Raw genomic sequence first — 24,110 nt, forward strand, 5'->3', positions numbered from 1 at the left:
AAAGAGACTTAACTAACATATCAAGCAAATGTTATATACAGATATTGTTTGAATTCTAATTTGAACTAACCAAAATATAAAGATATTAATGAGATAATTAGGGAAGTATAAAAACCAACTAGACATTATATATTAAGGCACTATTTTTAATTTTATTAGGTGTGATAATGGTCTTATGTTTTTGTTAAAAAATAAAATGAGTGCTTATCACTTCAAAATACATACTGATGTATTTATGGATAAATGACAAGACGTTTGGGATTTGCTTTAAAACAATTCAAGATGGGAGAGGGTGGGTGAAAATAGAAAGGAGTATGATGAAACAAGATTTGCCCTGTATTGATAATTTTAAAAACTGGATGATGGACAAATGGAAGTTCATTATACTTATCTTTCTACTTTTACATGTTTGAAAATTTTCCATGATTAAATGTTAAAAAAAAACTAAAGCCAAAGGAATGGGTTGGATATGAAGGCCCTTTCTGTCTTAGCTAACTGGCTGAATGTTGGGAGCATTCATTGGGATGGGGCACCCTGGATTAGGTTTGTTGCAGGTTACATCATGAGTTTGAGGTGCTATGAGACACCCACCTGGAGGTGTAGGTAAGAGCATATACACATCTGAGTTTCTGAAGAAAGACTTAAGTTGGTGATAACCTTCAAGAGCTACTGGTCTAGATGGCCAGCTCGAACCTTAAGAACCCTTAAACAAAACTTTGGCAAACCTCCACTGCTGTCTTAGCTACCTGCTCTTAAGATGAGACTCTACATTTGTTACTGGTGGTAGTTCTGCCACATAAAGAGTCACTGATGAAGCATCTTCCTCAGAGACTGAGGGGTGTAGTCAGAGAGAGGAATTGGAGTGAAAACTGGAGAAAAGTGCCCTGAAAATCCCAGAAAGAGAGGGGTTTCAAATAGGAAAATCTAGGGTAGAGAAGGGTTAGGGGTTAAAGGAAGTAAGATGAACTCTGAAAAAAATCTCTAGAGTTTAGCAATATAGTGATATTACCAAGAGCTTTTTGGGTTCAGTGTTTGAACTGAAGTTAGGTTAGATATGAAGGAAGGGATGAATGGAGATGAAGAAATGGAGAAAGCAAAGTCTTTTGTGAAGTTTCACTATTAAGAGGAGAAGGGGATTGAGTGGGTAGCAGCTGGAGGGAGAGTTGGGATTTGAGACTTTCTTGTTTAGTGGCTTTAGAAACCATGTGATGGTTGCAGGTTTAAGTGTGGATGGAAAGATTCTGGTTAGGAGGGAGAGATTGAATTTTTGAGAGAGAAAGAAGTAAATGGGTTTACCTGTTGTGGAAAATGTGAATTTGAGGGATTTTCATCTGGGTTTTTAGCATGAGCAGAAAGGTGGGATTGAATAGTTTAAAATAACATTGAGGGTGGGCCATGGTGGCTCAGCAGGCAGAGTTCTTGCCTGTCATGCCAGAGACCCGAATTCGATTCCTGGTGCCTGCCTATGTTAAAAAAAACAAACAAAAAAATGCCATTGAGAGTAGCACTTATGGAGAGGGAGGGAAAGAGAGTTCATGGCAGGACAGGCACAATTGAAGTGTCATTCAGTGGTGGTAAGCAATGACCAATACTGGAGCCAGTCTACATAGTGGACTGACTTTCTCCAGCACTGCTCAGTTTTCTTTGTGTGCAATCGGAGTGAAAGCAGGTAATTGATTTCCTTGAGACCCGGGCTTTGCCAAGCAATGCTGTGAAAAGGCAGAGAGGCAGAAGAGTTTTGGGAACTGGCATGTGTGTTTGTGAAATGATGAAGTGTGGAATCTTAAATTGAATGAGGAAAGAAGTGCAGAAATGGAGACCATTGTGGAAACCACTCAACAGATTGTAAAGCTTAAAAAAGCATGGACCATGTTTGTTTTATCATTGCATATTTAATTGTTTCTCCCACGAAGTAAGTGCTAACTAAATCTTTGACAAATCAAGGAGTACTGTTATATACTACCAATTTCTTCTTTCCCTGTAAATTCTGTCTGGTTTTTTTCCCCCAAATATTTAATGATTATAGTGATAACTTTGTTAAAAATTACTTTTTTATTCTTTTCAGGCCAAACAGAATAATGAGACTTCGTTTCAATCATTTTGCTACAGAGTGTAGTTGGGACCATTTATACGTTTATGATGGGGACTCAATCTATGCACCATTAGTTGCTGCTTTTAGGTAAGCTCGGTCATATAAATACTCAATAATTATTTGATTTCCGACTTTATAACTAATTGCTTACATTTCATTCTTAGTGACTTACCTTTATTAACACTTAACATATTTATTTCATGAGAAGAGTACTGGTCCTGGAGCCTTATCATTTGTGTACTAGTCCTGACTTAGCCTCTTCTAGGTAGTGAGTAAGTTTATGGGTAAATTACTTGATATCTCTTTTCATTTTTCTGGTCTTTAAAGATAACAGTAGTATCAAGTTTACCTGCCTTCATTGTGGTGGTAAAATTTACATTTTTAAATGTTTGGTGAGTGTTTTGGTTTACTGAAGCTGCCAAAATAAATATACCAGAAATGGAATGGCTTTTAAAAGGGGAATTTATTAAGTAGCAATTTACAGCTCTGAGGCTATAAAAATGTCCAAACTAAGGCATCCAGATAAAGATACCTTGATTCAAGAAAGGCTGATGCATCCAGGACACCTCTGTCAGCTGGGAAGTATGTGGCTGGTGTTTGCTGGCATCTCTGACTTCTGTTTCAAATAGCTTTCCCCAGAGCATTTTCTTTCTGCATCTCCAAAACTCTGGGTCTAGTGTTGGCTCTGTCGCTTCTGAGGTTTCTCCAAAAACGTTCCCCCTTTTAAAGGACTTCAGTAAACTAATCAAGACCCACCTTAAATGGTTGGAGTCACATCTCTATCTAATCAAAAGGCCACAACCACAATTGGGTGTGTGACATCTTTGTGGAGATGATCTAATCAAAAGTTTCTATCACACAATATTGAATCAGGATTAAAAGAAACATGACTGTCCTCACAAGATTTTTATCAGGAAAAAGGTCTTTTCTGGGGTACATAACAGCTTCCAACTGGCATAGTGAATAATGTACCATGTAATATGTCATTTCAGTGAAAAATTTAAATCACTTCTCTCTTGTTCCTTGTTGTGTCCCACATTTTTGTGGTTTCAGAAGTGATTTGCTGAATTTGATTAAAATGGTTGTATGTATGTATTTATGTATATGCATTAATGAGTGAGGGAAACTTTTTAGAAGGATACACATAAAACGGACAGTGGTTACCTGCAGAGAAGGAGGAGCATAGTTATGATGATTTATTTCAACAACTATATTCTATATTAGTAATTTAGTAAAACAATTGAACACCTAATGTATGGATATCTTAATTGTTTTAATATTTGAATTTTCATTAACAGTAAATGTCTGTGTTGTGTAATACATTTCTGACCATTTGAGAATTCAAAACTATCTCTTTTTCTTTCTTTTACTTGATGGAGAATTTTGAAAGTACTTTTTTCTAAAACACACATTCCTTAGGGAACTATAGTTGTCAGTTTGATTTTCATTTACAATTGACTTTCTAGATTTCTTTCCCTCGCACATTTTAGTTCCCTGACTTTAGAGAAATAAACTCAACAAATACTTCTTGTTTTCCTCATATAGACTAGTTTGGGTGATGTCCCTTGAGCATAAGTGAGGTAATGGAGTAAATGTACATGATGAACCAAGGTGCAGAGGAGATCAGGGATTAATGTGTTTTTGTTTTTCCATCACCATCTTTTGCTTAAAAATCTCTCCAACTTATCTTTGAGCTAAGAACCAAGGCCATTTTCTGAATTTCAAATGACATTTTCAAGACTACTTTTGGGGCCAAAGAACAGGGTAGTAAGGCCATGCTAGACATTTAAAATGGCACTGGCCGAAAAAAAGCAAAAAAGAAAAAAAATATGGCATTGGCCATATGTGTTGGGGGCTTGTATATCTTTATGCCAGCATTTGAGGCTCTACCTTGTATTACAGCAAGTGGCACACAAAATTTTATCACAAGCACAAAAACTACCTTTAGTATGATATATGATATTATCGTGACAGTACTCTTGGGGGTTCATTTGTTACTGAGTTCGTTAATGAGCTATTCATGAAGCCTATAGTATGTACCAGGTACTTTGAATTGCTTGCCAGTAGCCCTTGAAGGAAACAGGAACCAAACTGGTGTATATTACCCTGTGGTTCATATGCACGATAGTGGCATATTTGATGACATTTCTAGATTCCATACCACCACCAACAAAAATACAAGCGGAAGGCTATAATTATTCTAATCAGTGACTTAAGAGAATTAAAATATATGTGCAAAGGTAGGAGAATTCTTAGGTTTCTCTCAAAAAGTTGGTTTAGTGATAGTATTAATGACTTAACTGATTGTGTTAAAATTTAACTTATATTTAGTTGTGAATTTTCAAAAATTAAGCATGGAAATTTATGTTTAGAACTTGAAATTTACCTAAAAATTTATACAAAGATTTCTAAAGCACTGATAGGCAGAACAATTTAAAAGCCACAGTTTTAACCCATAAGAGCTGTGTCCTTATGGGGAGCTGAGGAGTGCTCTGGTCAGCAGGGCTTTGGCTAGAAGAATCAACCCAGTGGTACTGGATGCCCAGAGTGAAGAGAGCCAGGGGGCCAGTAGTTCAGCCAGGAGCTGATAACAATAAGGAAAAGAACCAAACAGGCTTCAGAAGTTGTGAACTTTTAATCTGGATTCTGCCCAAGTCTTTGTGTGTACTTGAGTGGTCATTTCAGTCCTCTAGATTTCAGTTTATAAAACCTAAAGTGTAGGAGTTAATACTTTGTTAGTTCAAGCTGTGTTCTCTTTCGGTATATTGCAAACTAAGAGGTGTAATTTTGACTTTGAACTATTTGATCCCTTTTATCTATAAAATGTATTGAAGTTTTGAATAAAATTTGTTTGAAAAATTGAGGTCCATTACTAGTCATAATTGAGAACCACTGAACCAGTCTTTCCCAGCTCTATAAAATTATGATTTTATGACACATTAAAGAAATGCATATATTGAATACCTTTGTAGAGCAGGCACTCTGTTAAGATCTGTTAGTAAAGGTGATATGTTGGAAGAGGTGATGGGGCAGAGAGAGTCCACTCCCCATACTCTTCTCCCCACCTCAAGGGCGTTCTTCAGTAGAACATTGCTCCATAGAACATGCCTCTGTCCTTCAGTAGAACATGCTGGTCAGATTATGATACACTTAGAGAAGGCTGTCAGAGAGGATCACCTCTTTTTGTTTTTGAACCCTCTTTCACAATAGAAGGCCCTGCTTGCCCCATCACTGGGCTCTGGCCCATCTCTGACTTTAGGAATCTGGCTTACCTTCTACAACTGTGCCCTTAAGGATTTATAATCTTTTAAACAAGGATTACTAGTTAAACTTAAATAGTGTTATTGATAAAGTTGGGTTGTGCCCTAAGTGTGTTCTTAGAACCCATGTCTGCCTGGGATAGTTAGGTTGTATTTCAAGTCCATTAAGAGAACATCTTAGATCAGGAATTTTCAAATGTGGTTTTAAACAATGATTCCACTTTTTTTTAAATACAAGATTGTGAAGAATCACAGGGCAGGCAGTTCTTGATTTGTTCCAGATGAACAACTGGCTGCAGCCTAAACTGTGCCTGAATTTATTTATCTATGTAAGGCAGGGATGGGGAGGTGGGGGCGGCTCCGGTTGACAGCTGAATGGCACATCTGCAGCATTTCTTCCTCACCCACACACTTTGCATTGCGTTGCATGTTGGGTTGAGACTGTGTTTGTGTTCATTTACTCTAGAAAAGTTTATTTTTGTCATAAACCAGTTGTTTTTTACACTAAAATCTACTAGGAGAAGTCAGCACACTCCAGAGCTGTCACAGTTTCAAGTTTTTGAAAGTCTCACGGTGGGAAAGCTGATCCACTTTCTCCAGCATCATGGCCATCTGGTGCAGATGACCCTCTCAACCTTCTGTGATGCTCTGTCCTTTCTCTGTCCTTCACGTCTGCAACACATCCTACACATTTAAATGTCCACACCATAAAACAACAACGTTAGCCATTACTTACTGAGCACCTACAAGTGTGAGGTACTATGGAAGCACTTTGTATGCTCTGACAGTTTGGAACTTACCACGTTGCAGTGAGGTTGATAGGATTTTTCTCTTTGGGCAGATGAGGAAACAGAGATGTGAGTGACCTGCACAACAGATGGAACCAGGATTGGAATCCCAACTCTTTCACTCTGAAGCTTATGCTAGGATAATAGAGAGTGTAGGATCTCCCACATGTCACTGAGGCACCCATTCCTTACCTGTGCCAGTATTTCTCATGGGGAATTGTTTTCCACATACCTGTTTCTAGGTAGCCTGGCTTTTCCAAGTACTTACCCCTTCCTCATGTTAAGGGATGCTGGTGTACAAAACCAATGACAGCATAATGAAGTTGAAACCTTCATTTAGATCTCTGATCAAATGTCCTCTTCTAATAGGCCTCCTGTAACTGCTTCTCTAAAGTAGCACCTTCTGTTTTTTAATACTCTTCTGTTTCCCTTCATAGCATTTATCTCTGTCTGGAATTATATATATGTATGTGATGGAGTAGGTGAGGGGGATATGTTTCTAGGATTATTTGTTGTTTCTCTAATGTGAATTCCATGGGGTAGGGATTTTGTCTTCTTCATTCCTCTATCCCTGGTACCTGAAACAGTGTTTCACACATAGCAGGTGCTTAGTAAATATTTGTTAGGTGAATAAAGCACAGAAAATGCTTCACTGTTTGTATCTACTGTGTGCTGGTCTCTGAGTGAGGTCCTAGGAAAATCGTAGGGAGATTTAGTGATATAAGAAATGCTGATGGCATATTAATTTTAAATCAGAATATAAAATGCATGTATAACTGACACCAATTAGGCAAAGAAAAGGCATTAGAATGCTAGTAGTATTAGGATTATGGGTGATTATTTATCTAGTATCTTTTTATTTTAACTTTTCATGTCTTTTATAGTGTGTGTTTGGTATTCAACAAGTCTTAAAGTTGTTACTTTATGTGATGCTGGAGATTTTACTTAGTTTTTCAAAGGACCATTATGAAAATGGTTTTATATATAAAGAAGAACAGGGCCATTGATTAGAAATACAGCCTAGAATAAAGGAGAACCTGGCAGAAGATCCAGATCTGTTCCTCATTGGATCCAGAACAAGGGAGAAAGGTAGTACTATTTGTTTTTCACAGTAATTTGCCCCTCTCCCTGATTATGATTTTTTAAATTGTAAGAATGACTTCTAGTTTTATGTTTGTGTCTGCAACAATGTGATTTGTCAATTTTTGTTCTTATCGTTAAAAGAGACATGTTTTCGTTTCAGTGGCCTCATCGTTCCTGAGAGAGATGGCAATGAAACTGTGCCTGAGGTTGTTGCTACATCAGGTTATGCCCTACTGCATTTTTTTAGTGATGCTGCTTATAATTTGACTGGATTTAATATCACTTACAAGTAAGATATTTTAAGTCTACTATTTGAGATTTTATTCAAAAGCTATTGTTTGTTTTGACAGTAATAATGACTAACATATATTGAGGGCTTACTATGTACCAACCAATGTGCTGAGCAGCTTCGATGGATTTTCTTTTAAAATTCTTTTAAAAACTTGATGAAGTGGGCAGTTTTTCTACTTATTTTATAATCAGGGGAACTAATAGGAAAACTTTAAGTCAATTGTCAATGTAAGTGGTTGGACCATAATTTCAATCCATTCTTGTGTTGCTCAAGCTCGTGTGCTTCTCCTGGAAGAGAAGGGTATTTTCCTGCTAGAGGAGTTTTTCCACGTTCAGTTTTTGCTGAGTACAAAGATTAGTAATTGTAATGGCTCTACTCTGTGATTGACCCATTGATGAAAACTTGGTTGAGGTTTCAGAGGAGATATAGACAAACTCTAGGCAGCCTTTGGTTTTTATTGTGATGGGAGAGAGGCTAATTTTTGTCTTTTCTCTTTTCCCTTTTAAGAAATGATACTTTTCATAAGTAAATAAATTCATAAAATGCCATAGGCCAAAGTTGATTCCAGAGACCTTATGTGGCCCACAAAACCTAAATTACTTTCTAGTCCTTTATAAAAAAAGTATTTGCCAACTCCTGGCATATGCGTTAACCTCCATGATACAACCTTTTTGGCTGGATTCTTTTTCGCCCATTTTCTTAGTATCAGTATTCGTTCAGGTCTCTATCTTTTTTTTTTTATTGTTAATTAACGGAAAAAAAGAAATTAACCCAACATTTAGAAATCATACCATTCTACATATGCAATCAGTAATTCTTAACATCATCACATAGATGCATGATCATCGTTTCTTAGTACATTTGCATTGGTTTAGAAGAACTAGCAACACAACAGAAAAAGATATAGAATGGTATAGAGAAAAAAAATAAAAGTAATAATAATAGTAAAAAAAAAAAACCTATAGCTCAGATGCAGCTTCATTCAGTGTTTTAACATGATTACTTTACAATTAGGTATTATTGTGCTGTCCATTTTTGAGTTTTTGTGTCTAGTCCTGTTGCACAGTCTGTATCCCTTCAGCTCCAATTACCCATTATCTTACCCTGTTTCTAACTCCTGCTGGACTCTGTTACCAATGACATATTCCAAGTTTATTCTCGAATGTCCATTCACATCACTGGGACCATACAGTATTTGTCCTTTAGTTTTTGGCTAGACTCACTCAGCATAATGTTCTCTAGGTCCATCCATGTTATTACATGCTTCATAAGTTTATCCTGTCTTAAAGCTGCATAATATTCCATCGTATGTATATACCACAGTTTGTTTAGCCATTCTTCTGTTGATGGACATTTTGGCTGTTCCCATCTCTTTGCTGGGTCGTATGGCAATTCTATATTCAGTTTTTTGAGGAACCGCCAAACTGCCTTCCACAGTGGTTGCACCATTTGACATTCCCACCAACAGTGGATAAGTGTGCCTCTTTCTCCGCATCCTCTCCAGCACTTGTCATTTTCTGTTTTGTTGATAATGTCCATTCTGGTGGGTGTGAGATGATATCTCATTGTGGTTTTGATTTGCATTTCTCTAATGGCCAGGGACATTGAGCATCTCTTCATGTGCCTTTTGGCCATTTGTATTTCCTCTTCTGGTAGGTGTCTGTTCAAGTCTTTTTCCCATTTTGTAATTGGGTTGGCTGTCTTTTTGTTGTTGAGTTGAACAATCTCTTTATAAATTCTGGATACTAGACCTTTATCTGATATGTCATTTCCAAATAATGTCTCCCATTGTGTAGGCTGTCTTTCTACTTTCTTGATGAAGTTCTTTGATGCACAAAAGTGTTTAATTTTGAGGAGCTCCCATTTATTTATTTCCTTCTTCAGTGCTCTTGCTTTAGGTTTAAGGTCCATAAAACCGCCTCCAATTGTAAGTTTCGTAAGATATCTCCCTACATTTTCCTCTAACTGTTTTATGGTCTTAGACCTAATGTTTAGATCTTTGATCCATTTTGAGTTAACTTTTGTATAGGGTGTGAGATATGGGTCTCTCTTTCATTCTTTTGCGTATGGATATCCTGTTCTCTAGGCACCATTTATTGAAGAGACTGTTCTGTCCCAGGTGAGTTGGCTTGACTGCCTTATCAAAGATCAAATGTCCATAGATGAGAGGGTCTATATCTGAGCACTCTATTCGATTCCATTGGTCGATATATCTATCTTTATGCCAATACCATGCTGTTTTGACCACTGTGGCTTCATAATATGCCTTAAAGTCAGGCAGCGCGAGACCTCCAGCTTCGTTTTTTTTCCTCAAGATGTTTTTAGCAATTCGGGGCACCCTGCCCTTCCAGATAAATTTGCTTATTGGTTTTTCTATTTCTGAAAAATAAGTTGTTGGGATTTTGATTGGTATTGCATTGAATCTGTAAATCAGTTTAGGTAGGATTGACATCTTAACTATATTTAGTCTTCCAATCCATGAACACGGTATGCCCTTCCATCTATTTAGGTCTTCTGTTATTTCTTTTAGCAGTTTTATGTAGTTTTCTTTATATAGGTTTTTTGTCTCTTTAGTTAAATTTATTCCTAGGTATTTTATTCTTTTAGTTGCAATTGTAAATGGAATTCGTTTCTTGATTTCCCCCTCAGCTTGTTCATTACTAGTGTATAGAAATGCTACAGATTTTTGAATGTTGATCTTGTAACCTGCTACTTTGCTGTACTCATTTATTAGCTGTAGTAGTTTTGTTGTGGATTTTTCCGGGTTTTCGACGTATAGTATCATATCGTCTGCAAACAGTGATAGTTTTACTTCTTCCTTTCCAATTTTGATGCCTTGTATTTCTTTTTCTTGTCTAATTGCTCTGGCTAGAACCTCCAACACAATGTTGAATAATAGTGGTGATAGTGGACATCCTTGTCTTGTTCCTGATCTTAGGGGGAAAGTTTTCAATTTTTCCCCATTGAGGATGATATTAGCTGTGGGTTTTTCATATATTCCCTCTATCATTTTAAGGAAGTTCCCTTGTATTCCTATCTTTTGAAGTGTTTTCAACAGGAAAGGATGTTGAATCTTGTCGAATGCCTTCTCTGCATCAATTGAGATGATCATGTGATTTTTCTGCTTTGATTTGTTGATATGGTGTATTACATTAATTGATTTTCTTATGTTGAACCATCCTTGCATACCTGGGATGAATCCTTCTTGGTCATGATGTATAATTCTTTTAATGTGTTGTTGGATACGATTTGCTAGAATTTTATTGAGGATTTTTGCATCTGTATTCATTAGAGAGATTGGTCTGTAGTTTTCTTTTTTTGTAATATCTTTGCCTGGTTTTGGTATGAGGGTGATGTTGGCTTCATAGAATGAATTAGGTAGTTTTCCCTCCAGTTCGATTTTTTTGAAGAGTTTGAGGAGAGTTGGTACTAATTCTTTCTGGAATGTTTGATAGAATTCACATGTGAAGCCGTCTGGTCCTGGACTTTTCTTTTTAGGAAGCGTTTGAATGACTAATTCAATTTCTTTACTTGTAATTGGTTTGTTGAGATCATCAATTTCTTCTTGAGTCAAAGTTGGTTGTTCATGTCTTTCCAGGAACCCGTCCATTTCATCTAAATTGTTGTATTTATTAGCATAAAGTTGTTCATAGTATCCTGTTATTACCTCCTTTATTTCTGTGAGGTCAGTCGTTATGTCTCCTCTTCCATTTCTGATCTTATTTATTTGCATCCTCTCTCTTCTTCTTTTTGTCAATCTTGATAAGGGTCCATCAATCTTATTGAATTTCTCATAGAACCAACTTCTGGTCTTATTGATTTTCTCTATTGTTTTCATGCTTTCAATTTCATTTATTTCTACTCTAATATTTGTTGTTTCTTTCCTTTTCCTTGCTTTGGGGTTAGTTTGCTGTTCTTTCTCCAGTTCTTCCAAGTGGACAGTTAATTCCTGCATTTTTGCCTTTTCTTCTTTTCTGATATAGGCATTTAGGGCAATAAATTTCCCTCTTAGCACTGCCTTTGCTGCATCCCATAAGTTTTGATATGTTGTGTTTTCATTTTCATTTGCCTCGAGGTATTTACTAATTTCTCTTACAATTTCTTCTTTGACCCACTTGTTGTTTAAAAGTGTGTTGTTGAGCCTCCACGTATTTGTGAATTTTCTGGCACTCCGCCCATTATTGATTTTCAACTTCATTCCTTTATGATCCGAGAAAGTGTTGTGTATGATTTCAATCTTTTTAAATTATTTAAGACTTGCTTTGTGACCCAGCATTTGGTCTGTCTTTGAGAGTGATCCATGAGCACTTGAGAAAAAGGTGTATCCTGCTGTTGTGGGATGTAATGTCCTATAAATGTCTGTTAAGTCTAGCTCATTTATAGTAATATTCAGATTCTCTATTTCTTTATTGATCCTCTGTCTAGATGTTCTGTCCATTGATGAGAGTGGTGAATTGAAGTCTCCAACTATTATGGTATATGTGTCTATTTCCCTTTTCAGTGTTTGCAGTGTATTCCTCATGTATTTTGGGGCATTCTGGTTCGGTGCGTAAATATTTATGATTGTTATGTCTTCTTGTTTAATTGTTCCTTTTATTAGTAGGTAGTGTCCTTCTTTGTCTCTTTTAACTGTTTTACATTTGAAGTCTAATTTGTTGAATATTAGTATAGCAACTCCTGCTCTTTTCTGGTTGTTATTTGCATAAAATATCTTTTCCCAACCTTTCACTTTCAACCTATGTTTATCTTTGGGTCTAAGATGTGTTTCCTGTAGACAGCATATAGAAGGATCCTGTTTTTTAATCCATTCTCCCAATCTATGTCTTTTGATTGGGGAATTCAGTCCATTAACATTTAGTGTTATTACTGTTTGGATAATATTTTCCTCTACCATTTTGCCTTTTGTATTATATATATATCATATCTGACTTTCCTTCTTTCTACACTCTTCTCCATACCTCTCTCTTCTGTCTTTTCGTATCTGACTCTAGTGCTCCCTTTAGTATTTCTTGCAGAGCTGGTCTCTTGGTCACAAATTCTCTCAGTGACTTTTTGTCTGAGAATGTTTTAATTTCTCCCTCATTTTTGAAGGACAATTTTTCTGGATATAGGAGTCTTGGTTGGCAGTTTTTCTCTTTTAGTAATTTAAATATATCATCCCACTGTCTTCTAGCTTCCATGGTTTCTGCTGAGAAATCTACACATAGTGTTATTGGGTTTCCCTTGTATGTGATGGATTGTTTTTCTCTCGCTGCTTTCAGGATCCTCTCTTTCTCTTTGACCTCTGATATTCTAACTAGTAAGTGTCTTGGAGAATGCCTGTTCAGGTGTAATCTCTTTGGGGTGCGCTGCACTTCTTGGATCTGTTATTTTAGGTCTTTCATAAGAGTTGGGAAATTTTCAGTGATAATTTCTTCCATTAGTTTTTCTCCTCCTTTTCCCTTCTCTTCTCCTTCTGGGACACCCACAACACGTATATTTGTGTGGTTCATATTGTCCTTGAGTTCCCTGATACCCTGTTCAAATTTTTCCATTCTTTTCCCGATAGTTTCTGTTTCTTTTTGGAATTCAGATGTGCCATCCTCCAAATCAGTAATTCTATCTTCTGTCTCTTTAAATCTATCATTGTAGGTATCCATTGTTTTTTCCATCTTTTCTACTTTATCCTTCACTTCCATAAGTTCTGTGATTTGTTTTTTCAGTTTTTCTATTTCTTCTTTTTGTTCAGCCCATGTCTTCTTCATGTCCTCCCTCAATTTATCGATTTCATTTTTGAAGAGGTTTTCCTTTTCTGTTCGTATATTCAGCATTAGTTGTCTCAGCTCCTGTATCTCATTTGAAGTATTGGTTTCTTCCTTTGACTGGGCCATATTTTCAATTTTCTGAGCGTGATCCGTTATCTTCTGTTGGCATCTGGGCATTTAGGCAGATTTCCCTGGGTGTTGGACCCAACAGGTTGAAAAATTTTTCTGTGAAATATCTGGGTTCTGTTTTTCTTATCCTGCCCAGTAGGTGGTGCTCGTGGCACACGTTTGTCTGCGGGTCCCACCAGTAAAAGGTGCTGTGGGTCCTTTAACTTTGGAAAACTGTCCCCGTGGGGGAGATTCGCCTGCCGAAGCGGCTTGTAAGTGTGCCAGCCGGCCCGGGAGTCCGAACGCAGGGAGGGTCGCCGGCACCGCAGCCCGGGAGAGCGCCCGTCCGAATTTCCTAGTCGGCCCGGGGCGCCAAGCGTGGCGGGAGGGCGCCAGCCGCCGCGGCCCGGGAGACTGCACTGTTCCCAGCCGGACCGGGGAGTCACGTGTTTGGAAGGGACCCCCCCGCCCCGGTCACCATTCTCCGTGACCTGGGGATTTCCGATCCAATTCTCTCAGTTGGTCCAGGGGGCTGCGCTTGGTGGGGGCGCCAGCCGCCGCGGCTTGAGGGGACTGCCTGCCCAATTCTGCCAGCCGGCCTGGGAAGGAGGAGGGGAGGGACTCCAGCCGCTTGCCGCCCCGCCCGGGGAAGCACGCGCCCCTCGGCGATCTCACCGGAGCGGGTTCTCCCAGCCAGTCAGCCGCTCCAGGATGGCGTATGCTGTCTTTTTGATCTCTGTCGTGGCCCCGGGAGCTGTTCTGTATCTTTTCTACTCCCCTAGTAGCTGTTCTGGAGGAGGAAAGGTGAGGATGGCAAGGCTGTCGAGGACGGTGGTGGAGGAGCCGGTGAAGGCGGAAGAGGGCATGGTGGTGGTTGGAGAGCCGAGTTCCCTGGGGAGAAGGCAGCACACCATGCAGAGGCCACATGGAAAAAACACCGGGAAACCTCTTGTGGTTTCAGCGTAAAGTGTGCAAGGATGTGGCAGAGGCTTGCCAGCATGGACTTAACTGGCTGTGTTTGATAGGGGTGCCCCTGCAGTTGATTCAGAATTACAAAGCAGGAGGTTAGGACTTAAATATGTCTTTCTGTGGAGGATGCAATTCAGCACATTACTGATGGCCTCTTTTCTTCACAGGATGTGCGCTGGACCTCCGTGCTTTCTGGGGGCGAGCGCATGACTCTTCCTCAGGTCTCTATCTTAATGGGCATGGTAATTCAGTTTTTCAGGCACCCAGGGCTTGTGACTTGGCAAGCTGGGCAGCTTAGCACAGTAATAGCAAGGTGACTTTTAGTGACACACATAGGGGAGGAGGCCAGTGAGTTTGGTTAGGGACACGTTAAATGTCTAAGCAGGACATTGAGTGGTGACTGTATGTTCAAGTCTGGGGCTCATAAGAGCTGTTCGGGCTGGGATGTTGTCTGGGAACCAATGGCACATGAACAGTGCCTGATTGGTCTATGGTTGTATGCACAGTGAGGAGAGGGACTGTCGAGGCAGCTAAGGGGCAGAGGAGTGCCAGGGAGATATGTTATCACAAAAGCCCAGACAAGAAAGTTTCAAGAAGGAGGGAGTTGAGTAACCAGAGGTGGCCCACTGTTCCCCTAGGGAGAGTGAAGTTCGGGAAGGAAGGTTAGGAATTCATGACAGTGAGAGTGGATGCTCTGTGAAGTTCAGCTCTGATAGAAGAGAGGAGGAGGTGATGTAGGCTTAGGTCAAGGCTTCCCAAACTTCAGAATGCAGAAGGATCTCCTGGAGGGCTTGTTAAGATACTAATTCCTGGACCCTACTCCCGGAGATCCCAGTTCAGCAGAGCTGGGGCCTGAGAATCTGTATTTCTGTTAAGCTCCTGGGTGAGGCTGCTGCTACCAGTCCATACTCAGCATTCTGAATAGCATTGGTCTGTCAGTTCATCCAGGAGCCATTAGTTCCCTGTATGTTCCCAGGTTGAGTTGGAGGGCATGCTACAGGAGCAGCAGGCTTTGCTATTGCATGACCCCTCAGGGTAGTAATGAGAAACTCCAGAAAAATTTTTTGTGCGAGGTGAGAAGCTCCACAGAGGGGGCACCCCAGGAGAGCAGGCAGTTAAAGCACCCCTTGTCATTAGACATCTTTTGCCATAGGACTGGAAAGTTCTTCTAGCTCTAAGGCTGGTGATTTTCTCTGGGAATGTATATATTTCTTACCTTGATTGGGTTCTTGGAGATGGTGTAGGGGGACACCTTGAGCTCCCCTAGAGACCAACATTAGTATTTGTTAAATGAAGGAATGATGAGATCATCCTAAATTTTATTAGCACCTCAGTTTCAAAATCTCTGTTCTCTAAAAAGGAGTCCTAAACTGTTCGGGTGCCACAGACCCTATGAAAAGCCAAATAGAACAATGGTCTTTATTCCCAAAAAAATACCCATGGTCACTCATTTTCCAGATGTTGTCAGGTTGCATTGAATGCTGTCTTTGGGATGACCACAGGTGGACATTAGGTTTTACTTACAGCTATTTTGTGTACACTAATTTTTTTTTTTTTCATGGGCAGGCACCGGGTATCGAACCCGGGTTTCCAGCATGGCAGGCAAGAAGTCTGCCTGCTGAGCCACCACCATGGCCCGCCCGACACTAATTTTCTTTTAAAGGAAGAAAAAAGGAAATAGTTAAATTTAATTTTCATTACAAATTGGAACTCTGTCTTTTTGCTGTTTCTGATTCATATTTAAGTGCAGAAAATTAGCTAGACTAGTTTTCTTATTACGTCAAATTAGATAAATGTAGCATATGTTTTTAAAGTATTAACTGATTTTCCAATTTAAGAGCTTTAAAAAATATTTTTGTGTTTTGAGATTTTATGGAACTCATTCCTCTAAAATAATGTTCAAAATTAATCTTGGCATACTAAGTAAACCTGTGCCCAAGGGCACTTGATTGGAAAAGTTGAGTATAAGGAGAAGTTGAAATTATGCTTTCCCACCTTTAGTTTAATGGGTGCTGTTGCTTTCTCCTCTTTGCTTTTCAGTAACATGAAGTTTTGATAGTGTGCCATTCCTTCATATATAGTTAATAAGTGTGTCGTAGGAAATTATAATTTGATACTGTTATTGTGGAAGCACAGGTTTGAATGCATAATGGAAATGTTTTGTCTCTTTTCTTTTAGGCCTTTTAAAAAAAGGTAGTGTTGTGATTGCTGTAGCTATTTCAGCATAACAAGTCAAATCTGAATTGATTTAAACTTTATCTTTTGCACGCTGTTGCCTTTCAAAGAACTTTTTCTTAATAAAGATGAAATTTCCCTGTATTGAAACTTTACTTATGTGCATGTATCATGAGAGGCAGTAGATACCACTTTCTAGTGGCCTACAGGGTTGTAATTCAGCTTTTCTATAGAAAGCTTGATTTAGTTAGGTAATGAGCTTTTTGAATAGTATTTTAGGATTAAAAAATTACTCTGTTTCACTGGAATCTGTTTACTGGGATTTGTAAAGTATATGTATATTTGTTATAATTGTAATACAGATTATGCAAATACTGTGTATAAATATTTATATCATCCAATTATAAATATATCATCAACTGGTATTTAGGTGTAGGTAATAATATTAATTTGCTTGTTTTTGTAACTGCATTCCTGATTTTTTGACATGCTTTGATACAAGATTTTTTTTTAGTTTTCTTTTTCGGGCCTTAGAAGACGTGTATACACTCTTAAAGTATCTTGACAGTCCACTTATTTCCCCTATCCTTTTAAAATCTGTCCTGGTTTGCCAGCTACCAGAATGCAATATACCAGAAATGGAATGGTTTTTAAAAAGGGAAATTTAATGAGTTGCTAGTTTACAGTTCTAAGGCCAAGAAAATGTCCCGATTAAAACAAGACTATAGAAATGTCCAATCAGAGTATCCAGGGAAAGATACCTTGGTTCAAGAAGGCCAGTGAAGTTCAGGGTCTCTCTCTCATCCGAGAAGGCACATGGTGAACACAGTCATACTTTCTTTCTCAAGTGGAATGGCATATGGCAAGCATAGCATCATCTACTAGCTTTCTCTCCTGGCTTCCTGTTTCATGAAGCTCCCTGGGAGGCGTCTTCCTTCTTCATCTCCAAAGCGCTGGCTGCTGAACTCTGTGCTTAATGGTGCTACAGAATTCTCTGCTCTCTCTGATCTCCTTTATTCTCCAAAACGTTTTCTCTTTTATAGGACTCCAGAAGCTTATCAAGACCCACCTGAATGAGTGGAGACATGTCACCTAATCCCAGTTTAACAAACACTCTTGATTAAATCACATCTCCAGGGAGATGATCTGATTATAGTTTCAAACATACAGTATTGAATAGGGATTATTCTGCCTTTATGAAATGGGATTTAGATTAAAACATGGCTTTTCTAGGGGACATGCATCCTTTCAAACCAGCACAAAATCCAAATTATGTCATTTCACAGTACTGTCAGTGTAATCTTGAGTCATTTTATCATGAAGCACATTATAAGTTGCTGCATTAATTTAAACTGGCTCTCTCTTTTCCGTCTGAAAGGAGTAGATAACTTACTAGAAAATTTTTTTTAACTTTTTATTGTGAAATATGACATATATACAAAAAAACATTACATTTTAAAGTACATCTTAACAAGTAGTTATAGAACAGATTTCAAAGTTTGATATGGGTTACAGATAAAAAATTTCAGGTTTTTCTTTCTAGCTGCTCTAAGACACTGGAAACTAAAAAGAAATATCAATATAATGATTTGGTAGTAACACTCATTTGTTAAATCCTAACTTCTTTGTTATATCGCCTTCTTCGCCTTTGATCCTTCTCCCAATCTTTAGGTATGGTTTGGCTATGCTCATTCTAACTTCTTCATATTGTATACGAGTATTGACAGTATTGGATAGAGGGATGGAACTGGTTGATGTTCTTGGAGAGACTGGCACCTGTGGGTTTCAGGATTTATCTGGCTTAGGAACCATCTGGAGGTTTTAGGTTTCTGAAAAGTAAACTTCATGTGTGAAACTTTTGTAAAATCTGAGATAAAGCACTGGGTGTTCTTGAAGATTACCAGGAAAGATGTTGGTTGGGGTTTGACAAGCCATTGCAGTTAGTAGTGTCTAGCTGAAGCTTGTGTAAGAGTAGCCTCCAGAATAGCTTCTCAATACCATTTGAACTCTCTTAACCACTTACACCTTATTTTGTTACATTTCTTTTCTCCCTTTTGGTCAAGAAGGTGTTGTTGATCCCAAGGTGCCAGGGCCAAATACATCCCTGGGAGTTATGTCCCACATTGTCAGGGAGACTTTCACCCCTGAAGGTCATATCCCATGTAGGGGAGAAGGTAATGGTTTTCCTTGTAAAGTTGGGCTTAGAAAGAGAACAGCTGCATTTGAACAACAAAAGATGTTTCCTGGAGCAATTCTTAGGCATAATTATAGGTATTCTGAACTTTCCACTACAAAAATAAGTTTTGTAAGGGCAGCCTCAAAATCAAGGGCTTGGCCTATTTTTTTTGGAATCCCTAATGTTTGACAGAGTGCCAGAGATTTCCCAGGTAGGAAAGTTTAGTAGTTCTATATTTTTTCTCCAGTTTCCTCAAGGGACTTTACCACTATGTTTTAGTTATCAGCCCACCATAATCTAGGATGTATCCGGGTATTATGTTAAGTTGTACAGAATTACAAGTCCTCTTCACTGTTCTGGGCTCCACGTGCTTGGATTGTTTTAATGAGCTATCCAGGCAAGTCGATTTAGATTGTGTGATACAGAAGATTTAGGTCCTAGACACAATAAACCTCTGTGCCTTTGGTCTCATACAGTAGGTGAAGCTCTAGAATACATTTGCTATTGTCCTTTGGTCTGCATTCTGATTTACCTTAGTCCCAACCAAATCAGCTTTGTTTTTATCTCTAATTGAAGCCTGACTTCTTTTTCAGTTACTTTAACAGTTGAATGTAGCAATGCTGACTTTCAGAGCTGCAGAACTCCAGCTCTGAGTTTCAGGTGTCACAGAGGTATCCAAAGTTCCAGGGAAGTACCAGCTTATACACATATAGCACAGCATCTCGGAATCTAGAAATACACTTACAACTCTGAACTGAGTGTGATTGCTAGGCTCCAACTTTCTAATAAGTATTTTCTACAAGAGACCATATCATATTTGTTCTTTTATTTTTGACTTCTTTTGTACAACACAGTTTTCCCACGGTTCATTCACTTCATTGTGTGGCTCACAACTTCATTCCTTTTTGTAGCTGCACAATATTCCATCATGTACATATGCATGGTTTGCCATTCTCCTTCTCAGTCATTGTACCCTTTGGTCCCCTCCATCTATTGGACCTCATGGATAATATTCAAAACAGTCTATATCTTACATGTCCCTGCTTGGTTGTACAGTCATTAACACCCTCAATTTTAGGCAATTTTCATGGGTCCAAGAGAAAAAGAACCAATAAGCACAGCCTCAGAAACTATGAAATCTAAACTTCCCTTTATCACTTATCCTGCCCCACAGTTATTTACCCCGACATTGCTGTGGTAGTGTTGATGTCTTCCTGTTAACTATAGACCATAGCATACAATATTAGTTTACCCCTTATTCCCTTCTATTACTAACTTTTTGTACAAGATCGGATCTTTGAAGTAGTTCTTGCAAGAATTTATTTATAATTGTAAAGTTAATCAGTGCAATATGTGACTCAATACAACCCCTTTCAATCTTATTCACCTTCAACATTGCAGTGTTATTTATAATCCCACTAATGAACTACCTTCACTTCTATCCTTATGACCTTTTCCAGAGTCATGATAGCTAAAACATACAGTATCTGTCCTTTTATGTCTGGTTTATTTCACTCAACATTATGTCCTTAAGGTTCATCCATATTGTCATATGTTTCAGAACCTCATTTAATCTTACAGCTGCGTATTTCTATCGTATATATATACCATGTTTTGTTTATCCACCATCTGTTCATGGACGCTTGGATTATTTCCATCTTTGGTGATTATAAATTGTGTTGCTATGAACACTGGTGTGCAAATGTCTGTTTGTTTCTGATATGTCATTTCTAAATATTTTCTCCCATTGAGTTGGCTGCCTCTTCATCTTAAAGTCTTTTGAGGCACAGAAGCTTTCAATTTTGAGGAGTTCTCATTCATCTTTTTTTCTTTCATTGCTTGTGCTGTAGGTATAAAGTTTAAGAAGCTACTCCCTATTACCAAGTCTTGAAGATGTTTCCCTGTATTTTCTTCTAGGAGTTTTATGGGGGCTCTTATATTTAGGTCTTTAATCCATTTTGTGTTAATTTTTGTATACGATCTCAATTATGGGTCCTCTTTCATCCTTTTGGCTATTGATATCCAGTTCTCCCATGCCCATTTATTGAAAAGGTTATTCTGTTCCAGTTCAGTGAATTTGAGGGTCTTGTTGAAATTAATTGACCATAGATTTGGTGGTTTGTTTCTGTACTCTCCATTTGGTTCCATTGGTCAATATTTTTGTCTTTATGCTAGGAACATTCTAACATTTTGTGGCTTTATAATAAGCTTTAAAGTCAGGAAGTGTTAGTCTCCAACTTCCCTCTTTTTTTAAAGAGTATTTTTAGCTATTCAAGATCCCTTTCCCTTCCAAATGAATTTGATAACTAGCTTTTCCAAGTCTTCAAATTAGGTTTTTGGAATTTTGATGTTTTGTATGGTGTCTATAGATCAGTTGGGTAGTATTTGCATATATATATTTTTTATTTAACGTTTTTTATTGTGAAATATTTATATACAAAACAGTAAATATCAGAGTACATTTTAACAAGTAGTTATAGAGAAGATTTCAATGTTTGCTATGGGTTATAGTTCTACCATTTCAGAACTGTAAGGATGTACTTATTGAGACTATATTTATCCTCAAGAACAATACAATCAGGAGCAGCCTCCAAAACCAAACCACTGCAGTCCCAATTATGTCCTTCCAGTAGGCAGCCAATTCCCTGCCTGGCTGCCCTAGCAAGCCTGGTGTCTCCCGTCTACTGACTGAATCAGTTTTGCTAACCCCTGGCCAGGTGTTGGCTCCCCTCCCCACAGTACCGAATGGCCAGCAGTGCCCGCAGGCCTCACAGCCAAGCCCGCTGGTTATAACAACAGTCTTAATTCTTGGCAGATGAAGCCAGCTGCTTTAAAGCATAAATGCACTCTCTGATTGCATGAAAACTTCTCAACTGGTACAAACCTTTTAGAAGACCTATCTATAACATGTTTCAAGGGCCTTACCTGTCTCTACCCTTTGATGCAGTAATTCCACTTAAGAAAATAATCCTAAATTTCAGCATGGCTCATTAAAGGAGTCAGTAGTTTAGCAAATATACTGTGCTGAGAACTACACATGATGAATTGTGTGAGGCATGGGAAATAATAAATCCTCTTCCATCAGTTTTAACATTTGCTGCATTTTCTGTATCACTCCATCCATCTATCCATTCATCTATCTGTTTTCTAAATGTTTGAGAGTAGGTTAGAATTGACATCTTAGTGACATTCAGCCTTCATATCCATGAGCACAGAACGTCTTTCCACCTATTTAGATCTTCTTTAATTTTTTTTTTAACAATGTTTTGTAGTTTTCTATATACAGGTCCTTAACATCCTTGATTAAATTTATTCCTAGATACCTGATTCTTTTAGTTGCTATTTTAAATGGATTATTTCCCTAATTATCTCCTCAGGTCAATTACTTATGTGTAAAAACATAACTGATTTTGGTACATTAATCTCGTATCCCACCACTTTGTTGAATTTGTTTATTAGCTCAAGTAGCTTTGTTGTAGATTTCTCAGGGTTTTCCAAGTGTAGGATCATGTTGTCAGCAAATAATGAAAGTTTTACTTCTTCCTTTCATATTTGGATTCCTTTTATTCCTTTTTCCTGTCTGATCATTGTAGCTAGAACTTCTAGTACAATGTTGAATAATAGTGGCAACAGTAAGTATCCTTGTCTCGTTCCCAATGTTAAGGAGGATGCTTTCAGTCTCTCACCATTAGGTATGATGCTGGCTATGGTTTTTTCATATATGCCCCTTATCATGTTAAGGAAATGTCCCTTGATTCCCACCTTTTGAAGAGTTTTTATCAGAAAAGGATGCTGAATTTTGTCAAATGCTTTTTTAAAAAAATTATTTTACTACACATGTTTAATGATATACATGATATTTCAACTGAACATAAAATATTCTATTTTTAACAGGAAACGGACACTACTGTGACCTTCACCAAATCTAGAAAACTACAGGAATGGGCAGGCAATTAAAGAAATAAATGTCAGTTTTCAAAGGCAGAAACTTTAACCTTGATAAGGGTCCATTCAGAAAAAGATCTTTTAAAAACAAATGGAGGCTCAAATTAATTTCAGTCTTATTAAATTTAAATTTTTATACTTTTTCTGCTTAAATACATCCAATTTCCCCCTAAGGGATTATTTCTTTGTATTTTAATTAGGTTGAGGACATTCTCTTCTATTTCTTATGTGTTGGGTGTTTTTGCCATGAAAGCACTATTTTGTCATATATTATTTTGTCAAATAATGTTCTACATCTATTGAGTTGATCATGTCATTTTTGTCCTTTATTACTGTGGTATATTACATTGATTTTCACATGTTGAACCAACCTTGCATTCTGCTATAAACCCTACTCAGTCATGGTGTATAAAACTTTTTATATGTTGCTGGACTCATTTTGCTGATGATTTTTGCATTGACTGTTCTGTGGTTTCTTTCTTTTTCTTGTGACTTCTTTGTCTGGTTTTGGTATCAGGGTAATCCTGGCCTAATATAATGAGTTGGGATGTATTCCCTCTCCTATTTTTTTGAAGAGTTTCTGAAAGATTGGTGCTAATTCTTCTCTACTTGGTAGAATTTACAAGTGAAGCCATCTGGTCCTGAACTTTTATAGTGGGACTTGGTCTTTTAAAAGAAGTTATGAAATTGAGTAGCTTCTTCCTGTGACATTTTCAGTTCTAACTCATTGAATCCTTGAGAGGTTAGAGAGAGGAGTAGAAGAAACCATCCAGTCTAATGCTCCTTAGCTTCCTGGGGACTGCTGGTGACACCTGTACCTCATTGTGTCTGCATACCTGCCCAGCCCCGTGATGCAGTAGAGGTGGTGGTGAAGGCAGCTGTCAAATGTTTTTTCAGCATCAATTGAGATAATCATGTGATTTTTCCTCCTCCATTTGTTAATGTGCTGTATTGCATTGATTGAAATACCCTTGCATTCCTGGTATAAACTCCATTTGGTCGGAATGTATAATTCTTTTAATGTGTCATTGGTTTCGATTTGCTAGTAGTTTGTTGAGAATTTTTGCTTCTGTGTTCACTGGGGAGACTGGCCTATAATTTTCTTTTGTTGTAGTTGTCTTTATCTGATTTTGGTATTAGAGTGATGTTAGCTTTATAAAATGAGTTAGGTAGTGTTCCTTTTTCCTCAGTTTTTTTGAAGAGTTTGATCAAGATTGGTGTTTTTGGAATGGTTGATAAAATTCCCCTGTGAGGCCATCTGGCCATTGGCTTTTCTTTGTAGGAAGATTTTTGATGACTGATTGAATCTCTTTACTTGTGGTTGGTTTGTTGAGATCTTCTGTTTCTTCTCACTGAAGTCAGTGTAGGTTGTTCATGCATTTCTAGGAGTTTGTCCATTTTATCTAAGTTGTCTTGTTTGTTGGCGTATAGCTGTTCATAGTATCCTCTTGTAATTTTTAAATTTTTTCAAGACCCAT

The 24,110-nt window shown here is 37.9% G+C and overlaps 1 protein-coding gene across 4 annotated transcripts in view; it reads left to right on the forward strand.

The window, feature by feature from the left end:
* Positions 1-24,110, forward strand: part of ATRN (attractin) — a 251,559-nt gene that overhangs the window by 79,988 nt on the left and 147,461 nt on the right. For all 4 annotated transcript variants that reach the window (XR_013156514.1, XM_077112624.1, XM_077112634.1 and 1 more), the window contains exons 3-4: positions 2,066-2,179; positions 7,384-7,512. Coding sequence is in view for 3 of the 4 variants with exons in the window: in XM_077112624.1 (XP_076968739.1) it covers positions 2,066-2,179; positions 7,384-7,512 (243 nt within the window). In the remaining variant the exon portion in view is untranslated. The remainder of the gene's footprint in view (positions 1-2,065; positions 2,180-7,383; positions 7,513-24,110) is intronic.

This window comes from Tamandua tetradactyla, chromosome 1 (assembly GCF_023851605.1).
Source record: "Tamandua tetradactyla isolate mTamTet1 chromosome 1, mTamTet1.pri, whole genome shotgun sequence".
Taxonomy (NCBI): domain Eukaryota; kingdom Metazoa; phylum Chordata; class Mammalia; order Pilosa; family Myrmecophagidae; genus Tamandua; species Tamandua tetradactyla.